Source organism: Melanerpes formicivorus, unplaced genomic scaffold (genome assembly GCF_026170545.1).
Source record: "Melanerpes formicivorus ecotype bairdi unplaced genomic scaffold, bMelFor1.0.p_v2 SCAF_11, whole genome shotgun sequence".
In the NCBI taxonomy this organism is placed as follows: Eukaryota; Metazoa; Chordata; class Aves; order Piciformes; family Picidae; genus Melanerpes; species Melanerpes formicivorus.
The window spans coordinates 14,130,955-14,155,841 of record NW_027142363.1 but is presented as its reverse complement, the minus strand read 5'-3'; the positions used below and the strand labels follow the sequence as shown (position 1 = coordinate 14,155,841).

Genomic DNA, 24,887 nt, shown 5'->3' with positions numbered 1-24,887 from the left:
CAGCGTCCTCTTCTCCCATTTAAAGAGACTCAGCTCTGTCAGCCTTTCCTCACTTGAGACAACAAGCTAACTTTGGAGGAACTGTTTTCCCTCTGTTGATGCTCCACGGAACGGAAAGAACTTGCTTAGGCTGTACATATAAATTTTTAGTGGGCTGAACTTAGGTGACATCAAGCCCATGTGGAACTTCTGAAAGCCCCTGTTTTGACTGTTTCTGCTACAACTCCTAGTATTCAATAGCTCTGAAAAAAAAAATATCAGATAGAAAGCTAGGACTGTAATTTTGTGAATTTGGGGAAACATGGAGTTTGACCCTAAGGTGAGAAGGTCGCTGGTAATAAAGAAATCATTCAGAAAGTCCTACACTTTTTTCTGTGTGGAAGACACAAACTTCAGAATGAAGTCTCATTTCTTCAACTCAAAAAGGCTGCTTTACATTTGCATTTATCTTTTTTCCTGGTGTTGCACTTTCTGAAAAAGTTTTGTGTAACCCAGCCTGAATATCAGCGTAAGTAACCCAAACTTCAGATTCCTCTCAGGGAGTAGTAAACGGGAGGTATTTTCAGGTGTTTTTCAGTAGGACAGGGAGAGATTTCCATTATTAGCATTTTTTCATCATCTGAGATGTTAATTGTTCTTTTCCAACATATCTGCTTTTGAAGATTTTTTTTTAAATAGATTTAATGACAAAAGGCTGCAAAAATCAGAAACTCTGTGAGATACTTTGGTATTATTCAGTCAGAGACAAATCTGACACTGAAGACAGCTCTTCTTTAAGAACTTTCACTGAATGAATATTATCATAGCACAAACCAAAGAAAAATGTCTAGTTCCCCTGGTTGTATCTTCATCATTTAAGTCTCACAAGGTACCAGAGGAAATAGGTTCAGTTCTGAAATGGTTGATCCGTTCTGTTCAGTTTTGAGTTATTTTTACAAGGCAACAAGGCACGTAATAAAGCATACTTTATTAGATCATTATTCTTTTAAATAGCTTAATAATGATTTCTAGGGAAGTGAAAGCATGATTCTATTTAAATTTTTTCATGAAATCCCTAGTCTATAAATAGTCTTTAAAAGATTCTTATTGAAATATGGAGTTTGATGTTATAAGACTACTAACAGCCAGCTGAGATTTTTACTTTGGAGGGCACAGAAGCAGTGAGATCAAGAAAAACTAAACACAAGCACTTTTAACAGCTGAAAAGATTGGATAAGCATTTTTAAGTCTTTTTTCCTATAGTGAATCTCCTCTTTTGTACTTCTGTAAACAGGTAGCTGCTATTATCTCAAGGTAACTTACACTTCTTCTGTTATGATTCAGAATATATTCATGAATTATGTCCTAAAAAAGAGTAAAATAGCAGTTTCTGAACAGTTTGATCCAAAGATCTTTGAACTGGTTAGAACATCTCCACTGATTATAAAGCTTTTCACTATGCCTTAATTGTACACAGCCCCTCTACCTACAGTCTGAAGATTTAGATGAGAGTGTAAGATTATCCACTCTGTCTTGAAGACCATTTTGTTGCAATGCTGGTTTGTCCAATGCAATTTTAACAGCCCTAAGTAAAAACCATTCCAATCTTTTTAGTATAGCATCGCTGCATTACTTTGTTGCCAGGTTATTCTTCTGAATTTTCAGCTCATACTTACAGTTCCTCAGTTCCACAATGTAAGCTAGAAATGCTGTATGTAAGACTTAAATCTTTATTGCAATTACCTTAACCTGCAGTTTGTTAGAACAGCCACGATGTGCTTCTCAAAAGCAAGCAGTGCATATAGCTCTCTGGCTGTCAAAAGTACAGAAGTAGAAGCTCTCCTTGTGTTTAGAGTCTAACTCACTGTCTTAGAAGTGAATTTTAACTGAGATCTGCGGGAATTAAATACATTTTCAGATGTTTTGTATGATCTTTGTAATGGGAGGTGAAAGTTAAGCTGATATACTTCACCGTCTAGAGCAAAGAAACAAGAACATACATCTGACTTTAATCATGTAATAATGCTACATTACTTAACATCCACCTTTGGTCTTGTAGGTATTCAAAATATTTCATTACCCTAACACTGTGTAATGTTCCCATTAGTTATTTAATGGCCATTTCATATTAATGCTTGACTCCTCTACAGCTGACAACAGAAGCAACCAGTATTTAACAGCATAAAAATGTAAAACAGAATCATTTGTAAAATAATGTGCCTCTTCTGGCAGAGTCACCACAATAAATTAAGGATACTTTCAGTAGTTCTGAAATGTGCTGCCAAAGGTAGGATTTTAAAATATTTCTTTAGATTCATGTTCTCTACAATCAATTTAAATAGCTTTAAAAACTTGATGTTTTTAAGGATATTTCAGAGACTCGCTACAGTTTAGATCTTACTTGTTTGTTTCATACATGAGTGTTCTCTTTCTTGCAAACCCTCAGGTTATATTTCTCTTTATTTTTTTTCAAGCCATTCTTTGGTGTGTGTGTGTGTGTATGTATTGTGGTAGATGTAGGTATATTTTAAAAGTTCATACATACTCAACATAAGTCAGACACATTTCTCTGACACTTCCGTTCCTAGTTCCTACCCTCAGAAGCAGCACACGTCATCGCCACTATTTAGTTTGTATTTGTTCATCCTAGCTAGGGAATGACAATGTATTTGCAGTGGTTTTAATACACAGCTCTGTGAGGTTGAGTCTGAGGGGAGTTGACGAGCTTTTCTAGATTTGCTGCTTGATCTTCTGCCTGGATAAAACCAGAGATTTTTCCATGCATATTTCACAGACCAAGTGTGAATGATGAGTAAGTTAACTAAAAACTATGAGAAACATTAAAATGGTATTCTAGAACCCAGAGAAATAGATTCAGTTCCTCCTGCTCTTAATGTAAATTTCCTTCATGTAAGGCAGCTTAGAGCTACTGGGAGTGCTTTATGACATCTGTATACATTAATGAGCCATACTTACCCCTACTGCTCAATAACTCCAGTGAACCCAGCTAAGGTACACCCTCTGTGAACTCTCCTCACTTCATCTATTCAAATATTCTATTTCTAGCTCATTCAAACTGATGCAAATTGAAATTACCTCTTGTGCCAAGCACAGGATAATCTTTAAAATATAATCTTCGCCATTCAAACTATGGGATCACTGCAAGGAAATGAAAATTACTTGCTAGTATTCGCACCTTTAAAGCTGAGTAAGAACCCAATTTGCTTGAGATCACACTGTGATGGGTCTTGCACATATATAGTTATCACAGTCCTTACCCCAAAGAGTTGATTTTAGAAGACAAGTCAAAACAGATGATTAGGACCAACCACCTTTCTTGGTATGGGCAAGACAGAATAATAAAAGTAAATAGTATATACACACCTCTTTTTTTTAGCTTTGGGACAGAAAGGTATGAAAGCGACTCCCATAAAGCTAGGCATGTCTTACATGAAGTTTGAATTGCAGTAATAGTAAATATGCAAACAACACAGTGTAATTCATTGTTAGAGGTCCTAAAGATGAGCTATTATTTTTTCCTTTTACTGGATATGTGTCCAGTCAGATGTTATTCAGTCAGGAGCTGTCTTCAAAAGGCAGAGAAACAATTCCTTCCAACAATCCCTCTCCACCTAAAATAAGCTATGCTTTTGGGAGCTGAGTGTAGGCTATTGCTCAAATGAACAACATGTAATGAGTACTGCATTTGCCTACATACCATTGCCTAACAACCAGTATCTAATTCATTAGTGTAAACCATTTGAGGATGTCACACGTATGAAAGACCCTATACAAAGTGAAATTTTCCTATTTAATAGTGTTTCAAACATAACACCACTTCCATGTAGTTTGAAAAGTAATTTAAGATAACCCAAGATTGATTACTCTAAGCTAAAATTCCAGAAAAGGTTCTTCTTTGAATTTGCAATTAGTGATTGAATAGCTATTGCCTTAAAGGATATATCAATGAAATTACTAGACATTTACCACTGAATTGCTTTTGAAAGTAACAAAGCTCCACAAAATGCATGTGTAATGGATATAATGTGTTTGAGCTCTAAGCCATAGCTCAGCCAGTACAGAATTAATGAAATACTGTCAGAAATTTTAGCCAAAGTTGTAGATTATTTCAATAGATTCCTAGCATTTCAGTGCACTCTGCACTTGTGAACTGGCCAAAATGCAAGGGAAGTTTCAGCTGTGCAATAAACAAAACAAAGATAATAATCTCATCAGTCTGTGCCAGTTGAAGCTAACAAATATTGAAGAGGAAGTTACAGAATGCACCCTTGTCCTTCTACCAGGAAAATTACACAATCACAGAATTATAATGATTGGAAGAAACCTCTGGAGATCATCTAGCCCAACCCCTCTGCCAAAGCAGGTTCACTGAGGGCAGCACACACAGTAATGCATCCAGGCTGGTTTTCAAAGTCTCCACAGGGGGAAACCCTGCAGTCTCTCTGGGCAGCCTGTTCCAGTGCTCCATCACTCTCACAGTAAAGCAGATTTTCCTCATGTTGAGGCAGAACTTCCTGTGTTCCAGTTTGTACCTGCTGCTCCTCACCCTATCACTGGGCACCAGTGAAAAAAGCCCACACTCATCTTCTTGACACCCACCCTTGTTTGTATCTGTAATTTATTTTTAAATGTTGATCAGATCTTCTCTCACCCATAGTGTTCTGTTTTGCAGTGATTTAGCTGGGTGTTGATAACACAGCAGTGTTTTGGGTACTGCTAAGCCACGCACCAAGGCTGTGCTTTTCCAACATTTCTCTACCCCCATCAACAGGCTGAGGGGTGGGCAAGATCTTGGTAGGGGACACAGCCAGTTAACCCAAAGAGACCTAAATTACACTCACAGAAGTGTACCTTTATCTTCTAGGGAGGGAAGATCAGAATTTCAGTAGTCCTGGTAATTTCTCTTAGGAAAAGTAAATACAATCTCAATTTTTTCAAATGTAGCAATGAGTTTAATCTTATCTTCCACTTCATGTTTTCACAGTATCACACAGTATCACAGTATAACTAAGGTTGGAAGAGACCTCGAGGATTATCGAGTCCAACCTATCAACACAGACCCCGTGACTAGACCATGGCACCAAGTGCCACGTCCAATCCCCTCTTGAACACCTCCAGGGACGGTGACTCCACCACCTCCCTGGGCAGCACATTCCAATAACCAACAACTCGCTTGGTGAAGAACTTCCTCCTCACCTCGAGTCTAAACCTCCCCTGGTGCAGCTTGAGACTGTGTCCCCTTGTTCTGGTGCTGGTTGCCTGGGAGAAGAGACCAACCCCTTCCTGGCTACAACCACATTTCATGTAGTTGTAGAGGGCAATGAGGTCACCCCTGAGCCTCCTCTTCTCCATAGGGAAATGCGCATAGATGACAGTCTGAGAACCTTAGCTTTCTTATTTAACCTGCTGTCTCTAACTGCTGCAGTGAAGATATGAAATCTTTTTACATGTAAATGTTTCTGTGCTTACCTGTCAGCGGTCTCAGGCCATTACTGGAGAAAAAGTTAATTCTATTAGTGGTTGTCTTGGTCAGGTTCTTCAAAACAAACTTGGAGGCTCAAAATCTCTTAACCTTCTCCTTAGATATTTCATGCCCCCACTTTAAAAGGAAATTACATTCTAGTCTCCCATGTCCTTCTGATAGACCTCATAATTAGTAAAAAGTATTTAATAATATGCAAGAGCAAAGTATTAATATTTAAAAATCACAGCTTATTATTAGTCTAATAAATCCAGCCTTCCATCTTCAGGGCTCAACATTGATCTTCCCCAACTGTTCTTTCCTGATAGACTGTAAATTCTCTAGTGGAAGCAGGGGTTTTGAGGTCACATTACAAAGCAACATGGACACAAATTACTGATGATTTTCACAGTGGTGTGCTTTCCTTTGATGATTTATATAATGCAAGATATCACCATATAGGTCCTTTTTTCTTTTTTCTTTCCTAGCTGGCACTCCTGTGCTATTTCTTTCCTTTTTTTTTGTATTTCATAGTAATGCATGAATCTGGTGCTGAATGCTACATTATCATCATGCCTTAGAGCATTAACCTCACCACAGATTCAGGACATAACGTTAAACCTTTCTTTTAATAAGTAATGCTCTAAAGGATATGCTTCCATTTGTGAAGAATTGTCTGCACGTTTCATACATCCTAATGTTTCCTATTCCCGCAAAATGTGAGCTTTTTCTTAGAAGAAGACTAGCTTTCTGAAGTGCAAATGGTAGCATATCTGGTGTGGTAAATATTTCTTTTAGACTTTTTGTACTAGATAGAAGCCCATACTGGGATAAGACACAGATGGACAGACCTCTTCCTCTCAAATCACAAGATGATCCCACTCTTAAATAAAGCACTAGGGGTAGCTCTTACAAAAGCCTGCTACTTCTGCAGCAGGGTCTGCTCATGTCATAGCCAAATAGTGTTGGAAGAGTGTGTCTGTACTGTCAAATAACACCTGGTAGGGACCATTCTGACACCATTCTTTGCCTGTGGCTTGCCCCTATGCTGTTTGTTGGTATAGACCCAGACAAAGAGAGACTACTTCCACATTGAATTCTGTAAACTGCCGCTTCAGCAGCTACTGAAGGCCACTCTGCCCAGAAACCTGTACCTCATCACAGAGCTGAGATAGAGTACAAGGAGCATCTGTTTAGGATTGCAGCCCATTAAAATAATATTTTAGAAGATATTCTCTCCTCTGCTGATGTTTTTTGGGAAGAAAAATAAAACAACAAAACAAAACAAACAAACAAAAAACCCACCACAACTGTATGTATCAAGAGTTGACATCTTCACACCCATAGCCCTCAAGACTATCTCTTGCAGCCTTGACAGTGGTGGATGCAGGCTCAAACCCACAATATTAATGTGTTGACACCCAGCCCTTTCCTATTTGTTTTGACTTCTTTCCCAACAGGACTTGTCAGCTGTGGCTAAAGCTAGTGAGCGTCTGGGCTGCTTGCATTTTGAAGACAGCTGTGGGGTAAAGGACAAGTAATCACTAGATCAGCTTACCCATAGGGCAGCTTTTATAGTTCCAGGGATCATAAAGGTGAGGGCAATCTCACTGTATCTTCTCAAAACCAGCTAATTAGGGGTTTTAGGTCTTTGAAGGGCTGGATGTCTTAATGCAGCTCAAGCTCTGACTCTGACATCAGGAAATTGGACACAGCCTCCATTGCTCTGGCTGAGGCATGCTTTGGGGCATCATTTCCAAAGGCTTTTGATTGACCAAGCCTTCTGTCAAATCAGGCAAAAAAATAAAATCAGATTTAAAAGATCATGTCAATAATTTTATGTGACAAAACCAAGCTGATTTGATTAGGAGTCCTTTGTGCATCAAAGAAATAAAGAAAGCAATGCTTCAATCTCAGTATTAGACACGGTACAAACGCATTCAAGTTTTCATATGAAATGTATTTATTTCTGAACAAGGGCTTTCTTTCACTCAGAAGATCTGGGGTTTGGGACAGCCATTTTCACATCTTTTGTCAGGAACTCCTAACACACTTTCCAATTTTAGTGCAGAGTGAAAAAACAGGAGCATTTCCCCCTCTAATATCACTTTCATTGAGTAACTTCAGTTACTCCAACTAGATACACACACAATGAAATGCATACAAGTTACACTCTTTACAGTTGATACAGCACAGTGACTGCAAGAGATCAAAAAGCCCCCAAAGCTACAGGTTATTTAGGAGTAAAGTTAAATCCCTAAGTAAGATAGAAATATATATATAAGGGAATAATGTCCTTCCCTCGCATTGCCACTTGCATTCAAGTGTATTTATGTTTTTATATATATATATATGTATGTGTTTGTTTTTTCATTTTGTCTGTTCCCCCAGGAGAAGCCCAAAAGAGAAACAAAGATGGCCAAATTGACAGAGTCGATGAGTGAGTACAAATAGGAAGTTCAACCACTTTCTTTTTCCATTTGTTCCTCCCCCTTACATAATGCCACAAATCAAGAAAGTAGTGCTTGCATCCAAAGACCTCATTCAGCACTGTCTTCACTCCTAACTTCATCATAAACCATTCCACTCCTAAAAGAAAAAAAAAAAAAAGAATGTAACTACTTGTGGATTTACTAAGTGCCTAATTTACTTGGTTCAGTTCAGTGCATGCATTCTTTCACGAGGTTAAAAAAGGTCACATGAAATCTAATCTGATAATGCAGAACTGTTGCCTATGCTAGTTTCATGCAACAGGAATTATGTCCAGAGCTATATGTGGAAATCTTTCAGTTGATTTCACTGGTTTCTAAGAGGTGTGCGTTGTTTTAAATATGAAACTGATAAGAGGTAGTTTGTATTTCTGCCATAATGTGAGATTTGGATAGTGAAGTAGTACCTATAGAATCCTAAAATCATAGAATCGATTTGGTTGGAAAAGACTCTGAAGATTATCTAACTTTACCAAGCCTGGTGCTAAACCATGTCCCTTATTCCCACATCAATGCATCTTTTAAACGTCTCCATAGATAGTGATTCAGCCACCTCCCTGGGGAGCCTACTCCAGTATTTGATAACCCTTCCAGTGAAGAAGTGCTTTCTAAAATCCAATCTAAACCTCCTCTTGTGCAACTTGAGACTGCACTTGTAGCTGAAAGGCTCAGATGAGCTAGTCTGTTTCTGGACAAAATGTGAAGATAATTTAGGATGAAATCCTGGTAAAATACTGTCTCTTTCCCAGACCTTATCTAGCTTCACAAGCCTATGCAAACTTAAATAAATTGACTTTAAAAGGAAGAAATCTTTTCCGCTGCTTAACCAGGGACTACAGAAATACAGACACCCATAACAGTCATTTACATTAGAAAGATGTTTCCAGTCAATTTTTGCTATTTGTGTGCAGGACTGGTCCTAGGGCAGAATTTGTCATGTCTTTTTGCTCTCACAGTTTGCTTCACTTCCTTTTGAAATAATTCTCTGTGTCTCCTTACATATGCCATTGCAAGGCAGAGCCACTACTACTAGCTACATAACATTATGTATCACAAAATGATACTGCAGGTCTGGGAGATACAGTTGAGGCAGCAGAACATCCATATAGTAAATTCCCTATTTCTAAAGTTTTGTGCACTGAAACAGGGCACAGAAATCAACCTGAGAGCTCCTCTCCCTATGGGAAGAGAATAAACTACTAATCAGTAGCAGACCACAGGCAATGCCATCAGACACATGTCAACATGCTGATGGGTAGTTAAACTCTCAGGCACTTGATGGAGTTTTTTTATGTAGGTGTGTGGTGTTGTCTGAATGCTGCTCTGTCTACTTTGCCTTTCTCTCCACTGTCTGAATTTCATAGGGCCTGGCAAAATTCAGATTTCTAAGGGAGATTCATAGATGACATTTTCCATTTTCTGACCTACCCTACAGTACATTCCTGTACTTTTTTCAGTATTCATAGATACAAAGTATTTGTCCCTCATACTACAAAGCCTAGGTGGCAACAATGCGAAGGTCAATGGTACAGTTTAGAAAGATTCAAAAGGACAATGATACTAGACCCTAGAAAAATTCTTTGCTATAAGGAATGCTGTTTTTCTCTGTGGATGTATATCATTCTTAGAAACATCCTGCAACCCTGTCACTTCTCTAGCATTGCTGGATACTGGTTAGCTGTATTATGTCTTGATGGATGGGTGGGAGATGAATGGAGCTAAGGAAGAACTTGTTATCAAAGGCAGAAGCAGATCAGTAGTATCTGCCCTACATGCTAGGTACTTGCTGGACTTTACATGGTCCTTCTGAAACAAGGTGAAGGAATCTCACCACAAAGTATTAGGAGGAAGTAATCAGACTCCCTGAACAGTTTGAAGAGTCAGAGGAGAGGCCTCCATAAGACTTCACAATTGATCAGGAACACAAAATCAAAAATAAACTATGCAATTCCTTTAGGATTTGTGTTTGTCTTGTAAATTACTTTTATTTGGCTTAAGACAGATTGCTTCTTAAAAGGATTTACTGTATGAGGATTTGTTCATACTTCCTACAAGCCCTTCACGAAAATTTTCAATGATTTCATGACATTTTAAAATAATTGTAATAAGTCAGAAACTGCATTGTAAGCTCCAAATAAAATTCTTAGTGAACATTCCACGGCACTTATTTTAAAGCCTGTGCAGAGAAAATAAACGGGATGCGGAAACAATGAGATAGCATAGTGTAGCCCTGTGGTTTGGGCTGCAAGGCATTTTTCTTGGGACAGAGAAAATAAAAAAGGCTTTTGAGGAATAGAAGCTTTCAAAGGCCTTAAAAGACTGTTTGAAGAAGGTGCCAATATGGAAAATTATTATTTACCTTCCGTTTCACCCAGAAGCTGTGCTTCTTATCTCTTTCCTATGTCCACATCTTTGCACAGCTCCAGAAAAAAATTATCGCCTTCCCTCCAGTCCTCTTTTTCTCTCATTCAAAACCATCTGATGAAGTTACCTTGCACTGCTATCTCTCCCTTCCTCTCCATAAAGATTCTCAGAATGTTTTTGCATGAAGAAAATCCCCATACCTGAGGTTCACATCACATTGCATACTAAGAGGAAGACTTGAGAGAACACTGATGTAGTAGTTCCAAGTCTTTTTTTCTTTGCCAGCAGGAATATCAGTCTGTATTTTTGTCACATTTTGTGTCTCAGCTCTCAGAAGATCCGTTGCATTGTAGAGAAAATTGTTAAGAAAACAAAAAAATTAAGTTTTTACTATTTTCTGCCCTGTTTCTATAGAACCTTTATGGTGATGGAATGATACAAAGTAGTATAACAGCACCTTGTAATTGTGCTTGTTGAGACAACAGTTTACCCTGAAAGTTGTTTGGTTTTGGTTTTGGTTAAAAACAAAGGGGGGGAGGGGGAAAATAATTTTATAACATAAGTTCAAGTGTGAACTGGAAATAAATGTTGCACTAAATTATTTGATATAAGGCCTTTGAGCTGATATAGAAGCAGGACTGCATACCACTTAAGACCACTCTTTGCCCCAAGTTATTATAACACTTGCACAGATCTACAGGGTCATTCTGCCCCTGTACACTGCACTGGTTAGGCCACACCTCAAGTACTGTGTCCAGTTCTGGGCCCCTCAGTTTAGGAAGGATGTTGACTTGCTGGAACGAGTCCAGAGAAGGGCAACGAAGTTGGTGAGGGGCTTGGAGCACAAGCCCTATGAGGAGAGACTGAGGGAGCTGGGGCTGCTTAGCCTGGAGAAGAGGAGACTCAGGGGTGACCTTATTGCTCTCTACAACTACCTGAAGGGGGGTTGTAAACAGGCAGAGGTTGGTCTCATCTCCCAGGCAGCCAGCACCAGAACAAGAGGACACAGTCTGAGGCTGCGCCAGGGGAAGTTCAGGCTGGAGGTCAGGAGGAAGTTTTACACAGAGAGAGTGATTGCCCATTGGAATGGACTGCCCAGGGCGGTGGTGGAGTCACCGTCACTGGAGGTGTTCAGGAGGAGACTTGAGAGGGTGCTTGGTTACATGGGTTAGTTGATTAGGTGGTGTTGGATGATAGGTTGGATGCGATGATCTTGAAGGTCTCTTCCAACCTGGTTTATTCTATGTAATTCTATGTAATAGAAAGCCTCCATAACCACATTGAGCCCCAGGGTGCTGTCCAAGAATTCCTTTATAATGCCTTAAAATCCGTGTGTATTTTGAAATTTCTTTATAGCCTGAGTTGGACAATTTACTTCATATAATCTCAGAATACTTAAAGGCTGAACATAAATGAAACTGGGAACCAAATTAATTTTCCCTATAGTTTTTGTTTTCTTCTGCCTCTCTGTCTCATGCTTCCCATACACTGGTTGTTATTTCTAACCCAAATGATGCCATCATCTTGCCTGTGAACAGCTAAAGCACAGCAAGCAATGTATGAGAGCAAATAGTAAACAGGGCAGGAAGGTATGCAGTGTTCAACCTGAATTAGTTTGTTGACATAAAAAATGAGATGTTCAGGGAAACTTCCTATACAAAACTCTACAGTCCGTCAGGCGTGATCACCCCTTTGAATACTTTGTGGAAAGATAATTATTACAAGACATTGTAGTAAGTAGACAAATATAATGAATGCCTTGATAGTACCTTAGAAAAAGTTCTTTCAAGGTCCAATATTATGACATTGAATGGAATTTCCTCTTTAGTTCCATAAGTTTCTTCTCCTGCTATCCAGCCAATCAACTTGTACAGCATGTTCCTGAGTTGCCTTGGGTGAAAGCAAGCTGTCTGCATCACAATACTCAACTGATATCTCTGGGATATCTACCTTATGACAAGGGGTGGCTGGTTTCTTCTTTTCCAGCACGGTAGCGTGCTGGCTTGGAGAGCACCTGAAAAGCTCTCCTAAGGATTTTGATATTTCTAAAAGCCCTGACAGATATGTGGTCTTTGCTGAAGATCGAGTAGATATGAGTGTGACTCTTGTCATCCTAATGAGCTTTTCTGTTCTCCAGGTCACTGGTGTAACAAATAGATTTGTGCAAACGCTTGTCCGTATGATAATGAGGAAGTCTGTGGTCTGGGCTGTGAATTATCCAGAAGCATGGATCTAGCGTGCCATATGACGGCTGCAGCATAATCAATGTGTGACATGAGCAGTGTGAACTTGCTACAGGCTAGAATGGAAAATGGGCATGTTTGTCTGCCTTAAAGCATTTAAACAGAGAAGTGGCATGCAATTCAGATGCTTTCTAGCAGTAGGGGCTCATCAGTAAACAGTTGTGCTTGTTCTGCCGCCTAGTTAAGGCACAAGATACACCTGTGTGTGGACAGCCAGAGGCAGGAGATGGTTTAAAATAAGGATGTTCCTTCATTTGTTAAAAAGATATGTACTTCAGATGTCTGTACACTTAACTTCCAAAGACAGTGAAATAATGAATACTGAGACCTTAGATGACTCCACATAAAACCTTCTGAACCATGGATGCCATGCAGTTTAGTCAGGGTAGGTAAAAAAATAGAGGTAAATCAAGTTAACCTGAAATAATTTCAGGAGCAGACAGACCCTACAAGACTTATTTTTCTTGTCTGCAGTGTCTGAAGCTGAAGTGTCTCTGTTGCTTTCCCATACATGTGGATAGAATTTATAAAGAAAAAAACTGTTTCTACTTCAAGTTACTGCAAAGTCACAGCATTTTCAGGTTTGCATGTGCCAGGGTAGTCTGGAATTTTTTGGACAGTTCTAATTATTCTGAATTATCATTTTATGACACGTGAGAAAAACATTACAGTACAAACATACCCAATATTCTCTCTTTCTTTCTATAGGACATTGTGACTTTTCTACGTTGTCCTACCCTAGTGCTACACCTTTCATTTTTGTCATTTGTTCTTAAACCTAACCTTTATCATATCACAAGTTGGTGGTGCATGCAGTTTTATATACATAGAATCAGGACTTTGAAGAACTGATCCTAAAGCCTGACTTTCTATCTCATTGGTCTGGAGTACTAATTCTTCAGTCTCAGAAAGCATTGCTAACTACAAATATCCAGCTCAACGTTTTCCACTGATATAAATTTATTCTTACAATGCAAAATTCAAGTGAATAAAAGCAAAGCATGCAGAAAAGTCATTCAAGGGAAACATTTGATCATGCTTGAGGAAATTAGAGTCATTAATTTTCAAGCTACCCAGTTATCCTTGTAGGAGGATAGTGGAATAGAAGGGCTGGATTTCCTACAATATGTATTTTCATCATATTTTGCTTTTCAGTAGAAAAAGAGTTCTGTTGTGATAATAATTTCTGGATCAGTAATTTTGTGGCAAATATTAAACCACAGAGATAAATACTGTATTAAGCATAACATCTACTTACTGTTGGTTCAATACCATATATATAAGTTGCTAACATAAACAGTTATACCTCTGTAAACAAAAGGACACCCCTCCCTTCACCCTTCCCCCCACCTTCTGCAGACAAAGCCCAGAGGGCTGTGTAGCAGCTGAGTTATCTCCCTCTTGTCCCAGCCACTGTTGTTACCAATATCCAAAAATGATTGGTGGAGAGAGGTGAAAACGAAATTCAGAAAGGGGGCAAAGAGAAAAAAACAGGAGAAGAATGAGAACACACTGTGGTCCCAAACTATACTGAAAGTTGCAGAACCAATGAAATGAAATAAATTGATCTTTTTATATTCTGTTTGGCCCCTTTGAGCTCTTCTATCCCACTGGACTCGAATTAGCTGGAAAAACTTATTTATAAATAGGGCACTAGTTCCTTAACCTGTAACAACTCCTTAAATCTTTGGTTGAATGTAAATTACAAGAGTGTGTATTCTTTTATTATTCTGCATACTGTTGTTGTTGTTATTTCAGCAGAAATTAGCTGATTCATACAATGAAAATAAGGGAAAGAGCAATGTTATTATGATTAAGTAAAAATACAGTGTGTTCTTCATGGAAAAAGGTCAAGTTCTAAGAGAAGAATGAGATTCTAAACCAGGAGTTCATTATGCAAGAGAGCAAGAAGTTCTATTGTTTTAGGGATGCACTAGCAGGCACTTCAAAGGACTGTGAGCTTATGTATGTGATAAGAAACAAAAGAAAATTGTCTTAATCAAGAAGCTGATTGACAGTACTTCTACTCATCAGTATAGAACAATGCAAAGAACACTTGCTTTGCATTCTCTGAGTTTTTAAGGGTCTTGTCTTTAATTTCTTTTTGCAAGTGTAAGGGACAGAACTGCTTTTTCCCAGAAGAAAACCAAGATTCTCATGCAGTCTCATCATTCTAGAGGCTTAGATTTTTCATAAACTTCTGAAGTTTTGATAGCACTGCCAACAGTACTTTGCTAAGCTAAAATCTTTGTGAAAATTAAATGCAAAATACAGACTGTGATATAACCAGGAGCTGAATTATGAATAAAAATGCCTGGGCTTCCAATTAGCAACAACAATTATATCTAGGCTACATTGTACCACTTCTTATTAGAACACAGTATTTACTGTTACTTAAAATTTATTCTATTGAAATTACAATTTTCCATCACAGATGTGTGTTTGAATACTTCCCTTACTTTTATTAGCTCAGGAGCATCCATTTCTAGAAGAGAGGCTGCAGACAGTCTAACACTATTTAAGAGTTCTCAGTGCCTTTGCTTTTCATTGTTATGGTCCACAGAACAGTGATGATGGTTTAGATTTTTTTAATCACATGCTTCCCAGAGCAAATTCTCATCTACTATACCAAATCTAAGTAATCTAGGCACAAAGCTATTAGATAAAATGCCTTCAGAGCTTCCCACAACACTGCTTTCTACAGAACCAAATCCACACTCCTATTCTAATAACAATTGATCAGCAGTAGGGCAAAATTGTGAGATTTAGTACTATATACATTTAGGTATAAGCATAATCAGCATAATCAGCTTAAGCATGTGCAAAAATCTAATACTGAAAGCAGAAGTCACATCAGATTTTAAATATTGGTTTTTGAGGACCTGGATATGGGTCTGAGTTGCCAAAAATGTCAGTTAGGTGGGTGGCTGAAGCCTTTTTGTGACAATGTTTTCTCATCATACCTTGAATAATATGTGTACGTTCACATCTGGGCCAGTTGGCATTGCAGCCTTAATTGTCTATTTCCAGCTATTGGAGCTGTGACTTCACGATTTTAATACCCTTCTAATTCACTGGGAGGGGTTCTATATTTATTTATCATGCACTTCAATCTTCCAAAGGTGCTAACCAACAACAGACATCAGATGAAGAAGTGATCAGTGTGCAGTACTGAAAACGAAGCCCACACTGTATATGCAGAGCAGGAAATTGATTCTCACTCAGGATAAAGAAGTCATTAAAAATGTCTAATCAATTGTCTTCACAATGAGCAAATGAGTTGAATTTAATGATGAAAAGCAGGATCAATGTTTCTGAAAGCTGTAGGAAACTGTCTGACCTGAATCAGACTTATTGAGCTATCAAGCAGATAAGAGACCATAATGCATTCTAGTTTAGGAAGTAAGCATAGCATGATAAATAAGAATGACGATGAACAGTTAAGGGAAAAACAGTCCAGAAAAAAAAAAGGTATCTGAGATATGCAAGGACAGCTGTTAATCAGGTAGTGCCATAAATGTATTGGATTTTGAAACCCTTAGACTTTGAAAATGAGTTGAAAAGGCATCCAGAATCAGTGAATGGAAAATATTGTAGAAAGTGGTAGGATAAACTATTTGATGTGAAAGGGAAAGACTCATTTCATTAGAAAAAGGGCCCAGTTGCATTATTCAATGTAAACAATGAGAGAAAGGTCTTATCGTGGTATTATTGACAGATGTCTTTTAAAAGCCTTATAATCGGGTATTAAATTAATCTCTAAAGCTAGACTGTATTGTCTCTGTATTTTTCAACTACCTCCATTGCTCTTCAAACATTTGACAGGGGATAACAGGGGATAACATTATTAACCATATTACAGGCAAAATAATGACTGCATATCGAAGTCCCTTTTATGCACAGAACATATTAATTCAAAGTGTATTATTTCTGAACCACTGCCTGCACTCATAGCTCAGGCTTCTTCTAACTTTATTTACAACTATTATTTTTACCATAAAACATCTTGAACTACATGCAGGAGAAAATCAAAGAGACTCCAGTGAGAATCATTGCCAACAGTAAAAGTGCTGTTAAAATCTAAACCGAGTGGGAAGAATCCTGTAAGACCTGTTCTTTGAGTTAGTGTAGCACTGTTTTCAGACACAGGCATAACAGCAATTGTGCAATAGGACTGTTCTGCACCCCAACACCGGTCTATTGCAGCCTTCAGCATTGCGCACTTTGTTGTTTCAGCCCAGGTATGTTGCACAGACATATGTGTCTGCAGGAGATGGAGGAGACGTTAGGCTCCATCTGCTGATCCTCAGTGTTAGCACTGTGTACTGCATGAAATTCTGCCATGTAATGAGACAAATTCTTCTTCCTATTATTATCCCTCCTGTAAATAAATTACCTATCTTTCCTCTTCAAATATTCCCAGCATGCAGAGACCCTGTCAAATCACCTTGTACTTAAACTGCAGGATTAGACTTTGAGTCTCACTTCAAAATTCAGGACCTTCAGACCTGGTTCTTAGCTGAACTCATTCCTCTTTGCCATCATCCTACTTCATAAGCACTTTTCTTAATCCATATATATATATAAGCAAAATAATGGGAACAGGAAGGCTGCACAAGACAAAAGAATACTGGTAGCGGAAGAACTAACATGCAGCTCTTACTCACCTGACAGGTAAAAAGCAATGCTTAATAAATGTAGTGTTTTGTTCACTCTCAACACAGAATCAGAGAATCATAGAACTGTTGAGGTTGGAAGAGACCTTTGAGATCAAGTCCAGCTGCTCACCTAGAGCTTACAATTCCACCACTACTGCTAAGGTACTACCACAAAACCACATCCCTAAGCACCACATCCACTTGTCATTTAGATGCCTTTAGGGATGGTGACTCTACCACTTCCCTAGGCAGCCTGTTCCAATGCTTGATAATACTTTCTGTGAAGAAATTTTTCCTAACACCCAACCTGTATTTTTCCTAATATCCTCCCCTGTAACAACCTGAGGCCATTTCCTCTTCTACTGTCACTTATTGTCCCACCTTGCTCCAACCTCCTTTTCTGAAGACTAAACAATCTCAGTTCCCTCAGTTGTTCCTCACAGGACTTGTGTTCAAGGCCCTTCGCCGGCTTAGTTGCTCTTCTTTGGACACCAGCACCTCGATGTCCTTTTTGTAGTGAGGGGCCCAAAACTGAGCACAATAATTCAAGGTGTAGCCTGAGCAGTGCTAAGAAGAGGGGAACAATCACATCCCTAGACCCACTGGCCACATTATTCCTGATACAAACCAGGATGCCATTATCCTTCTTGGACACCTGAGCACACTGCTAGCTCACATTCAACTGGCCAAAGCAGCAGCAGCAAAGTTCCTCTGAGAAGCCTAGCTCTTGCATTAGCATATGGAAGTCTTCCACTGGATGTCGAAGTTGAAGTCCAAACTTGACTTTCTGTCCACCATAAAATCAGGACAGATGCAGGTAATTTCAGCCCTACTGATAGAATAGTATCTTACATGGATGAATTTCTCTTTACCCTTCCTTATAGCACCAAATGGTGGAGAGAAGGCAAAAGACAGATGTTAGAAAATCTTGATACCTTCAGGTCTGAGGAAATGGTTTTGGTAGAGCATGTCTATGAAACATTTTGTCACAAAGTACTATAGAGTAGATACAGAATTTGAAAGAACCCTTGCAGAGATGGGCTGTTGGGCTAGAAACTTGCAATTAGTAATTCAGACATTAAAATACAAGGAGTTAGAAGGAGATGATCCACTAGGAGGAAGCCTAGAAGAAGTGATCCACTAACCAGTAAAGACAAGGCAAAAAGTTATTCTGTAGGTGTTTTCACAGAAGAACTTTGTATCAGTCTGCTTGAGAGATTGGTTTTTATTTCCATCATCATCGCCTGTGAGCACCACCTATTACCATCACCACCAGCAGCCCCACATTAGGATTATCACTCACTCAGCAGTTATAGGATAACCTTCCCGACCTTCCTATAGTTTTAAGGTCAGGAACCCCTTTAATCTAGTGTCATTATGGGACACCTGTGTACATCTGAGTAGCAGTAAGAATTCTAAGGTGGTAGAAGCCCCATCTAGGGATGGAAACAGTCATGGTCGGGTAGGACAGGGCTGTAAGCAATCCGATCTAATTAAAGATATCCCTGCTCACTGTGGAGAGGATGGACAAGATGACCTTTAAAAGTCCCTTCCAACCTGAAGCATTATGTGGTTCTAAACATGGCTACAAAATTACTGCAGTTTGGTCCCAAGACCTTAGAGATACAATTAAATTCCTGAAGACAAGGTAGCAGCTTGCAAGGAGACAGAAAACCCATGACACTTCTGAAAGTGGGAAGAGTCACTGGCCAGTGTTACGAAGACTTCCACTGAGCTTTGCCCTTCCCCAGTTGGGTTCTTCTTCACACAGCCAGCATGGGAACTAAGAGCAGGGTGGCCAAAGAGACTGGAGACAAAATCCACAATAGATTTGGCTTTCTGCCTCATCTCCATCAAGTTAGTCAAGTTCTAGTTGTAAGTGATCGGGCTCAGTCTTTGGGTGAAGTATAATTGATCGTTTTATCAGGGAGGTGACATCTGATGCTCCTGTCTGACTCCAAATCTGTATCCGTATATCTTCCCACAGCTCACACTACCCGTGGAATAATATCAGACTCTGTTCTACTACAACTGATTGTGAATGACTGATACAGAGATGATTATGCTTCCAAATCATGACAGTTTAAATTACCATTTTTGTTCATTCATAAGAACTAAATTCGCAGAATGATTGTCATCATCTGACATATTTATCATTGTCAAGCTGAGCCTGCTATCTCTGCATCGCAGGTTCCCTCTGTAGCTCCTAGGAACTTGCACAACGGAATCACATCACGTGTCATGAAGCACTTGCTAACCTAGCTGCAAATCAAAAGGACAACAAATTGCATGATTACATGTCCTTAAAAATGGCACATTTTTGTTGAGTTTAGAAAACCTATACTTTCTCTTGACAGCTTTGGGAGGCTGTTTAAGTATCTTGTTCTACTCTGTTTTCTAGGATTGTTTGAATAGTTATTTGAACTATAGGCAGGGAACAATTTATTATTTTTTTTCAACAAAGCAGAAAAGATCTACAGACCTCCTGCTAAGTCAGTTTGTTTCCTATGGCATATTGCTCTTGCATGTGGTTGAATGTCTTTTTGATGATAACATTATTATTGAGAGGAGTGTTACTATTTCAGGCTCAAGTAACTCATGCAGTTGTACTAATTTGTGGGTGAATGCTGTGTATTTTTAGCATGCATTCAATCATATGTGCTGGGTTGCAATGTTTAAAAGAGAATTTGTGAAAAGCATAATATAAAATCCATTAAAATGAACAGAAAAACTACTGCTTTTCTACCTCCCTATTTTCATAAGGTGCCCATAATGTTAACATGAAAAGAAAGGAGACTCATGAGCTCATTTAAATTATTTCTTTATGCCAGTAACTTTGAATGGCCAGACTCCTGTATTGAGGGTATGACCTCACTGGCTGCTAGTCAGGTAGGACAGTCCACACAGTGGAAAGACTGCCAATGTGGAGAGCTTAAATATTGTTGTGTTGCCATTTCTTGAGGATGTGCTAGGTTTTTTTTAAAGCCAGTGTTGTCTTAGTTCATTATGCACCCCTGATGCAAGAGGTTCTTCTGCTCTGGGTTTCACCATGCAATCAACTGACTTTATAGAACTCTTAAAGTCTGTTTCTTTGCAGGTGTAAGGGCAATGTTTTAAATTACCACATTTCAAAGGAGTTTGGCTGTTTCTTTTCAGGTGTAAGGTCAACGTTTTAAATTACCACACTTCAAAGGAGTTTGAAATGGACTAGTTTTAAAGTACATTTCTTCAGATCAATACAGTTTACCCTTTCTTTTACGGTAGATTGGAAACACACAGAAACCTGTTGGCAAATAGGTGGACTGGCAGCAAAGCTTGATTCAAACTGTTGGCATAACTCAGATGTTCACTGTTGAGAAACATCGTTAGAGTTCTATGCTGAGGCCCATGAAAAACAGTCAGAGGTCCATAAGTGAAAGCTCCTCCTGCTGAGACAGGGAGTCACAAGAAGAACGAAGCATTGGTCTCTATGAACACTTTCACAGTCTGAAAGGGTAAATCCAAAGGCAAACCTCCTGGCCATGAGAGGGCTGACTTGAAGCTGTGGATAAACATTGCTGGTGTGAGGGATTAACAGTGGGCTTCATTCTGTGGAAGTGATTTACTAAGCATTGCTTTGTCAAATCATCTACATGTGGACCTTTTGCAGCAAGTGTCTGTTCTTTGCCCAGAAACCCTACTGTTTCAGAGCAGTCGGTCAACTCCTGCCTTGCTAATAAAGGCCAGTTCTCCATGAAACATTTCATTCCTGCATGCTCCTATTTTGGACACTCCAACTGTAATCAGATTTTCTTCTCCCTCCCTTCCCTCTCCAATTCCAAGTCCTTGACAAAAGATTTTGCAGATCTGCATCTTCCCACTCAACAGCAGAAGGCTTGGAAATGCTTCTTAAATGCTATTGAAATTGGTCAGTGGACTAGATTTTTGTAAAGCTTTCACATTGAATGAGCAATAAACAGACTCCATAACAAACAGTGTAGGTCTTAGAAAAGTAGGGTTAGAATCCAAGGCCTATCATTAAACTTGATAAAGATTTTTATCAGCAACCCTTGCAAGTGTTGTTGGCTTAAATGCAATTATCCCTTTTCCACATCATTAAACAGTTGTGGAAAAACCATTTAATAATTTCCTACGAGGAGGCCAGAAAGCAACCAAATGGTACAAAATTTATAATGCACAAGGAAAATGGATGCTTAGAATGTGTATTTTTAACTTTAGTAGTGCTATCAGATGGTAGTGTTTAATTTTAAGAAACCTTTTTCAAACTTCCTTTGGAACAGAAAAGAGGCACACCACCACCCTGAAAAAAACTCAATTTATTATGTTTTTTTAATAAAAAGAAAATACACTGAGAAGAGGGTTGGGGAAATCTCATCTTTATCAAGAGATTATAATTTCAAATTAAGTCTGCATTGTGTGTTACTATAGAAACTCCCATTTTGTGGCATGTTTGTGGGGAAAAAGTCAGAAGTTGCATTTTAATTAAGGCAGATCGCACATCAGCTTCCACAGTAAAGCAAAATAAAATAGAAGTCTCCATCAGAAATTGAGTAATTACCCCAAATAAGGTGAGCTAATTAAGGTCACAGGGAAGAGATATTAAATCCTGCAGTGACTCTATGTCATGTTCATTTTTCAACACTAGTCTCCGCCTTGCTGATTATGTATTAGATACTGCAGGAGTCTGATGGATTGAGAGGCTTGTTGCCATGGCAATATTTGCTGCTTTGCTGGTATTCCCTACAGAAAGTAAAGGATTTTTTTTTGCTACTCAGTTAGACAAACTGGCTATATATAGCAAGAGATGCTGGAGAACTGAAACAGCAGAATCTGGTAGGGGGAGGCTTGGGGGAAGAACTGACATTTATAAGTCTTAAGGAATCACAATAGAGCAGATAACGGTGAGGAGTGAGAGGGGGTGCTGGGGGGAAAAAAGAAAAGAGAAAGGGAAAGTGATGAAGATAGAGAGGGAGGGGAGGGGAGGGGAGGGGAGGAAAGAAAGAAGGGGAGAAAGGTGGGGAAGAAGGAAGGGAGAAAGGGAGGGAGGAAAAGAGGGATGAAGGCAGTCAGGAAAGTCAGAAGGAAGGCAGGGAAGGAAGGCAGGAAGGAAGGCAGGCAGGAAGGCGGGAAGGAAGGAAGGCAGGAAGGAAGGAAGGAAGGCAGGAAGGAAAGCAGGCAGAAAGGCGGGAAGGAAGGAAGGAAGGCTGGAAGGAAGGAAGGCAGGAAGGCAGGAAGGCAGGAAGGAAGGAAGGAAGGAGGAAGGAAGGAAGGAAGGAAGAAAGGAAGGAAGGAAGGGAAAACAAATAGTGTTGTCTACAAAAAAAGCTGCAGCTGCTGTTGGTTTATTATTGTTTCAGGTGGTTTATACCTTAAGGGAGAGCTAAGTGATAAAAACCTCTAAAATTAAAAAAGACAATAAAACACACACACACACACACAAAAATTGCTTACCACTGAAATTGTCAGTGTAAATCACAATTTGAGCTCCAAATATCAGCTACCTTCTTCTGGGCTTTTTGTTTGTTTGTTGGGGTTTTTGTTGTTGTTGTTTGGGAGGTCTTTGGGGGGGTGGGGTGTTGTGGTTGTTGGTTTGGTTTTTTTTTGTAATCTTTGCTCACAGAATTTTTAAAACAAGGTGTTGATACCATTTCCATCCTCCTTTTGGCACAGTGAAAGCCAATGTGCTTCAGTCAGATGTTAAAGAGTACTGTTTCTTATGTATAGTTCAGTCTGTTGCTCAGAGGTGTGGGAAGAGTGTGACAATGTGCTTTCATTTTAATATTAGCCCATCTCAGCCAAGCATCTATGGAGTACTGCAGAAGGGGGGGGGGGGGGGGGGGGGGATTGGTTTGTTTCTTCCTCTTTTCCAGTCCTATCCCTTTCATATGGAGAAACACACCAATCTATGGTATTTGCCCTGAGACTTATAGACACTATTCCAATAGACTGACCAGGCAGCTTTGTCTGTGGTGCTAATTCACTTGCCATGTCCCAGTCTAATCTTTCTTCCTCCTGTTTATGACAGTCATCCATCAGAGTTTTTAGGTTTCAGAGTATCAGGCACACACACTGACCTGTATAAAAAACAGTCTGTGGCAAATCATTAATACAGGTCTTGCACCAAATACTTTACACTTGCAAGAAAGAGCACAATGAGAAATATATACTTCAGTGACTACAACTGACTGGCGGTTTAATGGCTATGGGAAATCCTTAGGAAAGGCACTTTTAAAGGATGCAGGCCTGTAGTCAGGATATGATCTCTTGTGTTTTCTGAAAGGCAGAAGAAGCTTCAACTTAATAACAGAAATAAAAAGTGTTGACAGAGTGCAGATATATAAACCACACAGTTGTCGAATCAAAGATTACTCAGAAAATAGGAGCTCTCTTTGGGTTTCATGGTTAGTTTGGGTTTGTGTGAAGTGCCTTGTTTTGGTTTTCTTCCTGAGGAAAGACTTTTTCATTACCAGTAACCAACACAGAACAAATGGAAAAAATTCAGCATGTCATGGAAGAAGGCATAGTAGAATTATCAGGAATGACAGTGTGGGGAAAACAAAACAAAATAAGGAAAAAAAAAAAAAAAAAAAAAGGAAAAAATTCAAGGACCTCAAAAATGGCTGAGATCTAAGGAGAAAGAGCAAGTGCCTTCAGAGTCAGAAAGATAAGTGTACAGAAAATTCCTTGCAGATCTACAACAGCACACAAGGGATTGATGAACTTGTTGCCTGGAACAAACAAATAAAAGGCTATTAGCAAACCGAGCAGGAGCTCGAGTGAGGAATAGCTTAAGTGAATGCTTTGTGAGTGTGAGAGAACAAGACAGAGAATTAAGTTTGTCTGAGGTGCACTGTGTTCCTCAGTCACAGTATGTCTCCTCCTGATCAACTCTTAGTATTTCAGAAGTATTAACTGTTGCTGAAACTGTGTTGCTGAAATTGAGGACAAAATCGTGTGTCCCACAAAACAACACTATCCTGTTCTTGGCATCTGGCTATGAAGCCAAGAGGAAACTCTGCTTAGATAAGCACCAGTTGTAGACCTGTCTATATAAGAAACTTAATATGCTTAGGTATAAGCAGTAAGGAACTTAAGTTTCCTCCTCTGTGTCACCCTGATAAGATTTTCCATAGAAAATGTAAAAAAAATTGTCCAGAACAAAGCTCTGGATGGAATATGTAGTGTCAGACAACCTGAAGGTGACAACAGAACAACAGATGTGGTGTTTTAGCTTTTGTCCCCCACCAGCAGTGGGGAAGCTATTAAAGAAGCATCTGTTATTGATTCATGCTGCTTAGAATCCATTTATACTGGCTGGTTTGGGAGCCATTATAATTTACAGTCTGTCATGTAAATTGTTCTTAGTCTGTGAAATATTGATCTGTTTGATAGACATGCCATGCATGCACACTGAACACATGAGCTCAAAATCCCTGGGGATTCTGCTATTTAAACAACAGATTATTGCCCATACTCACTAACTACATCTACAGACAGTTTGGTAATTTCAGGCTTTAATATCCCTCTCAACTCTCTTCCCACACAACTACAAGTAATATTTTATGTATTAGGGATTAAAGACTTGACTTCACTTTTCTTTTCTTTTCTTTTCTTTTCTTTTCTTTTCTTTTCTTTTCTTTTCTTTTCTTTTCTTTTCTTTTCTTTTCTTTTC

At 39.0% G+C, this 24,887-nt stretch overlaps 1 protein-coding gene across 3 annotated transcripts in view; it reads left to right on the top strand.

Annotated features, from left to right (window-relative positions):
• The window catches only part of KCNJ6 (potassium inwardly rectifying channel subfamily J member 6), a 173,870-nt gene that overhangs the window by 38,372 nt on the left and 110,611 nt on the right, over positions 1–24,887 (top strand). The window contains exon 2 of one of the 3 annotated variants that reach the window (XM_068144611.1): positions 7,853–7,901. The exons of 1 other annotated variant lie outside the window; for it this stretch is intronic. In XM_068144611.1, the coding sequence (XP_068000712.1) occupies positions 7,877–7,901 (25 nt within the window). In that variant the 5' untranslated portion in view covers positions 7,853–7,876. Of the gene's footprint in view, positions 1–7,760; positions 7,902–24,887 lie in introns of those variants that run through there. One more of the 3 variants, XM_068144610.1, reaches the window with a different exon arrangement.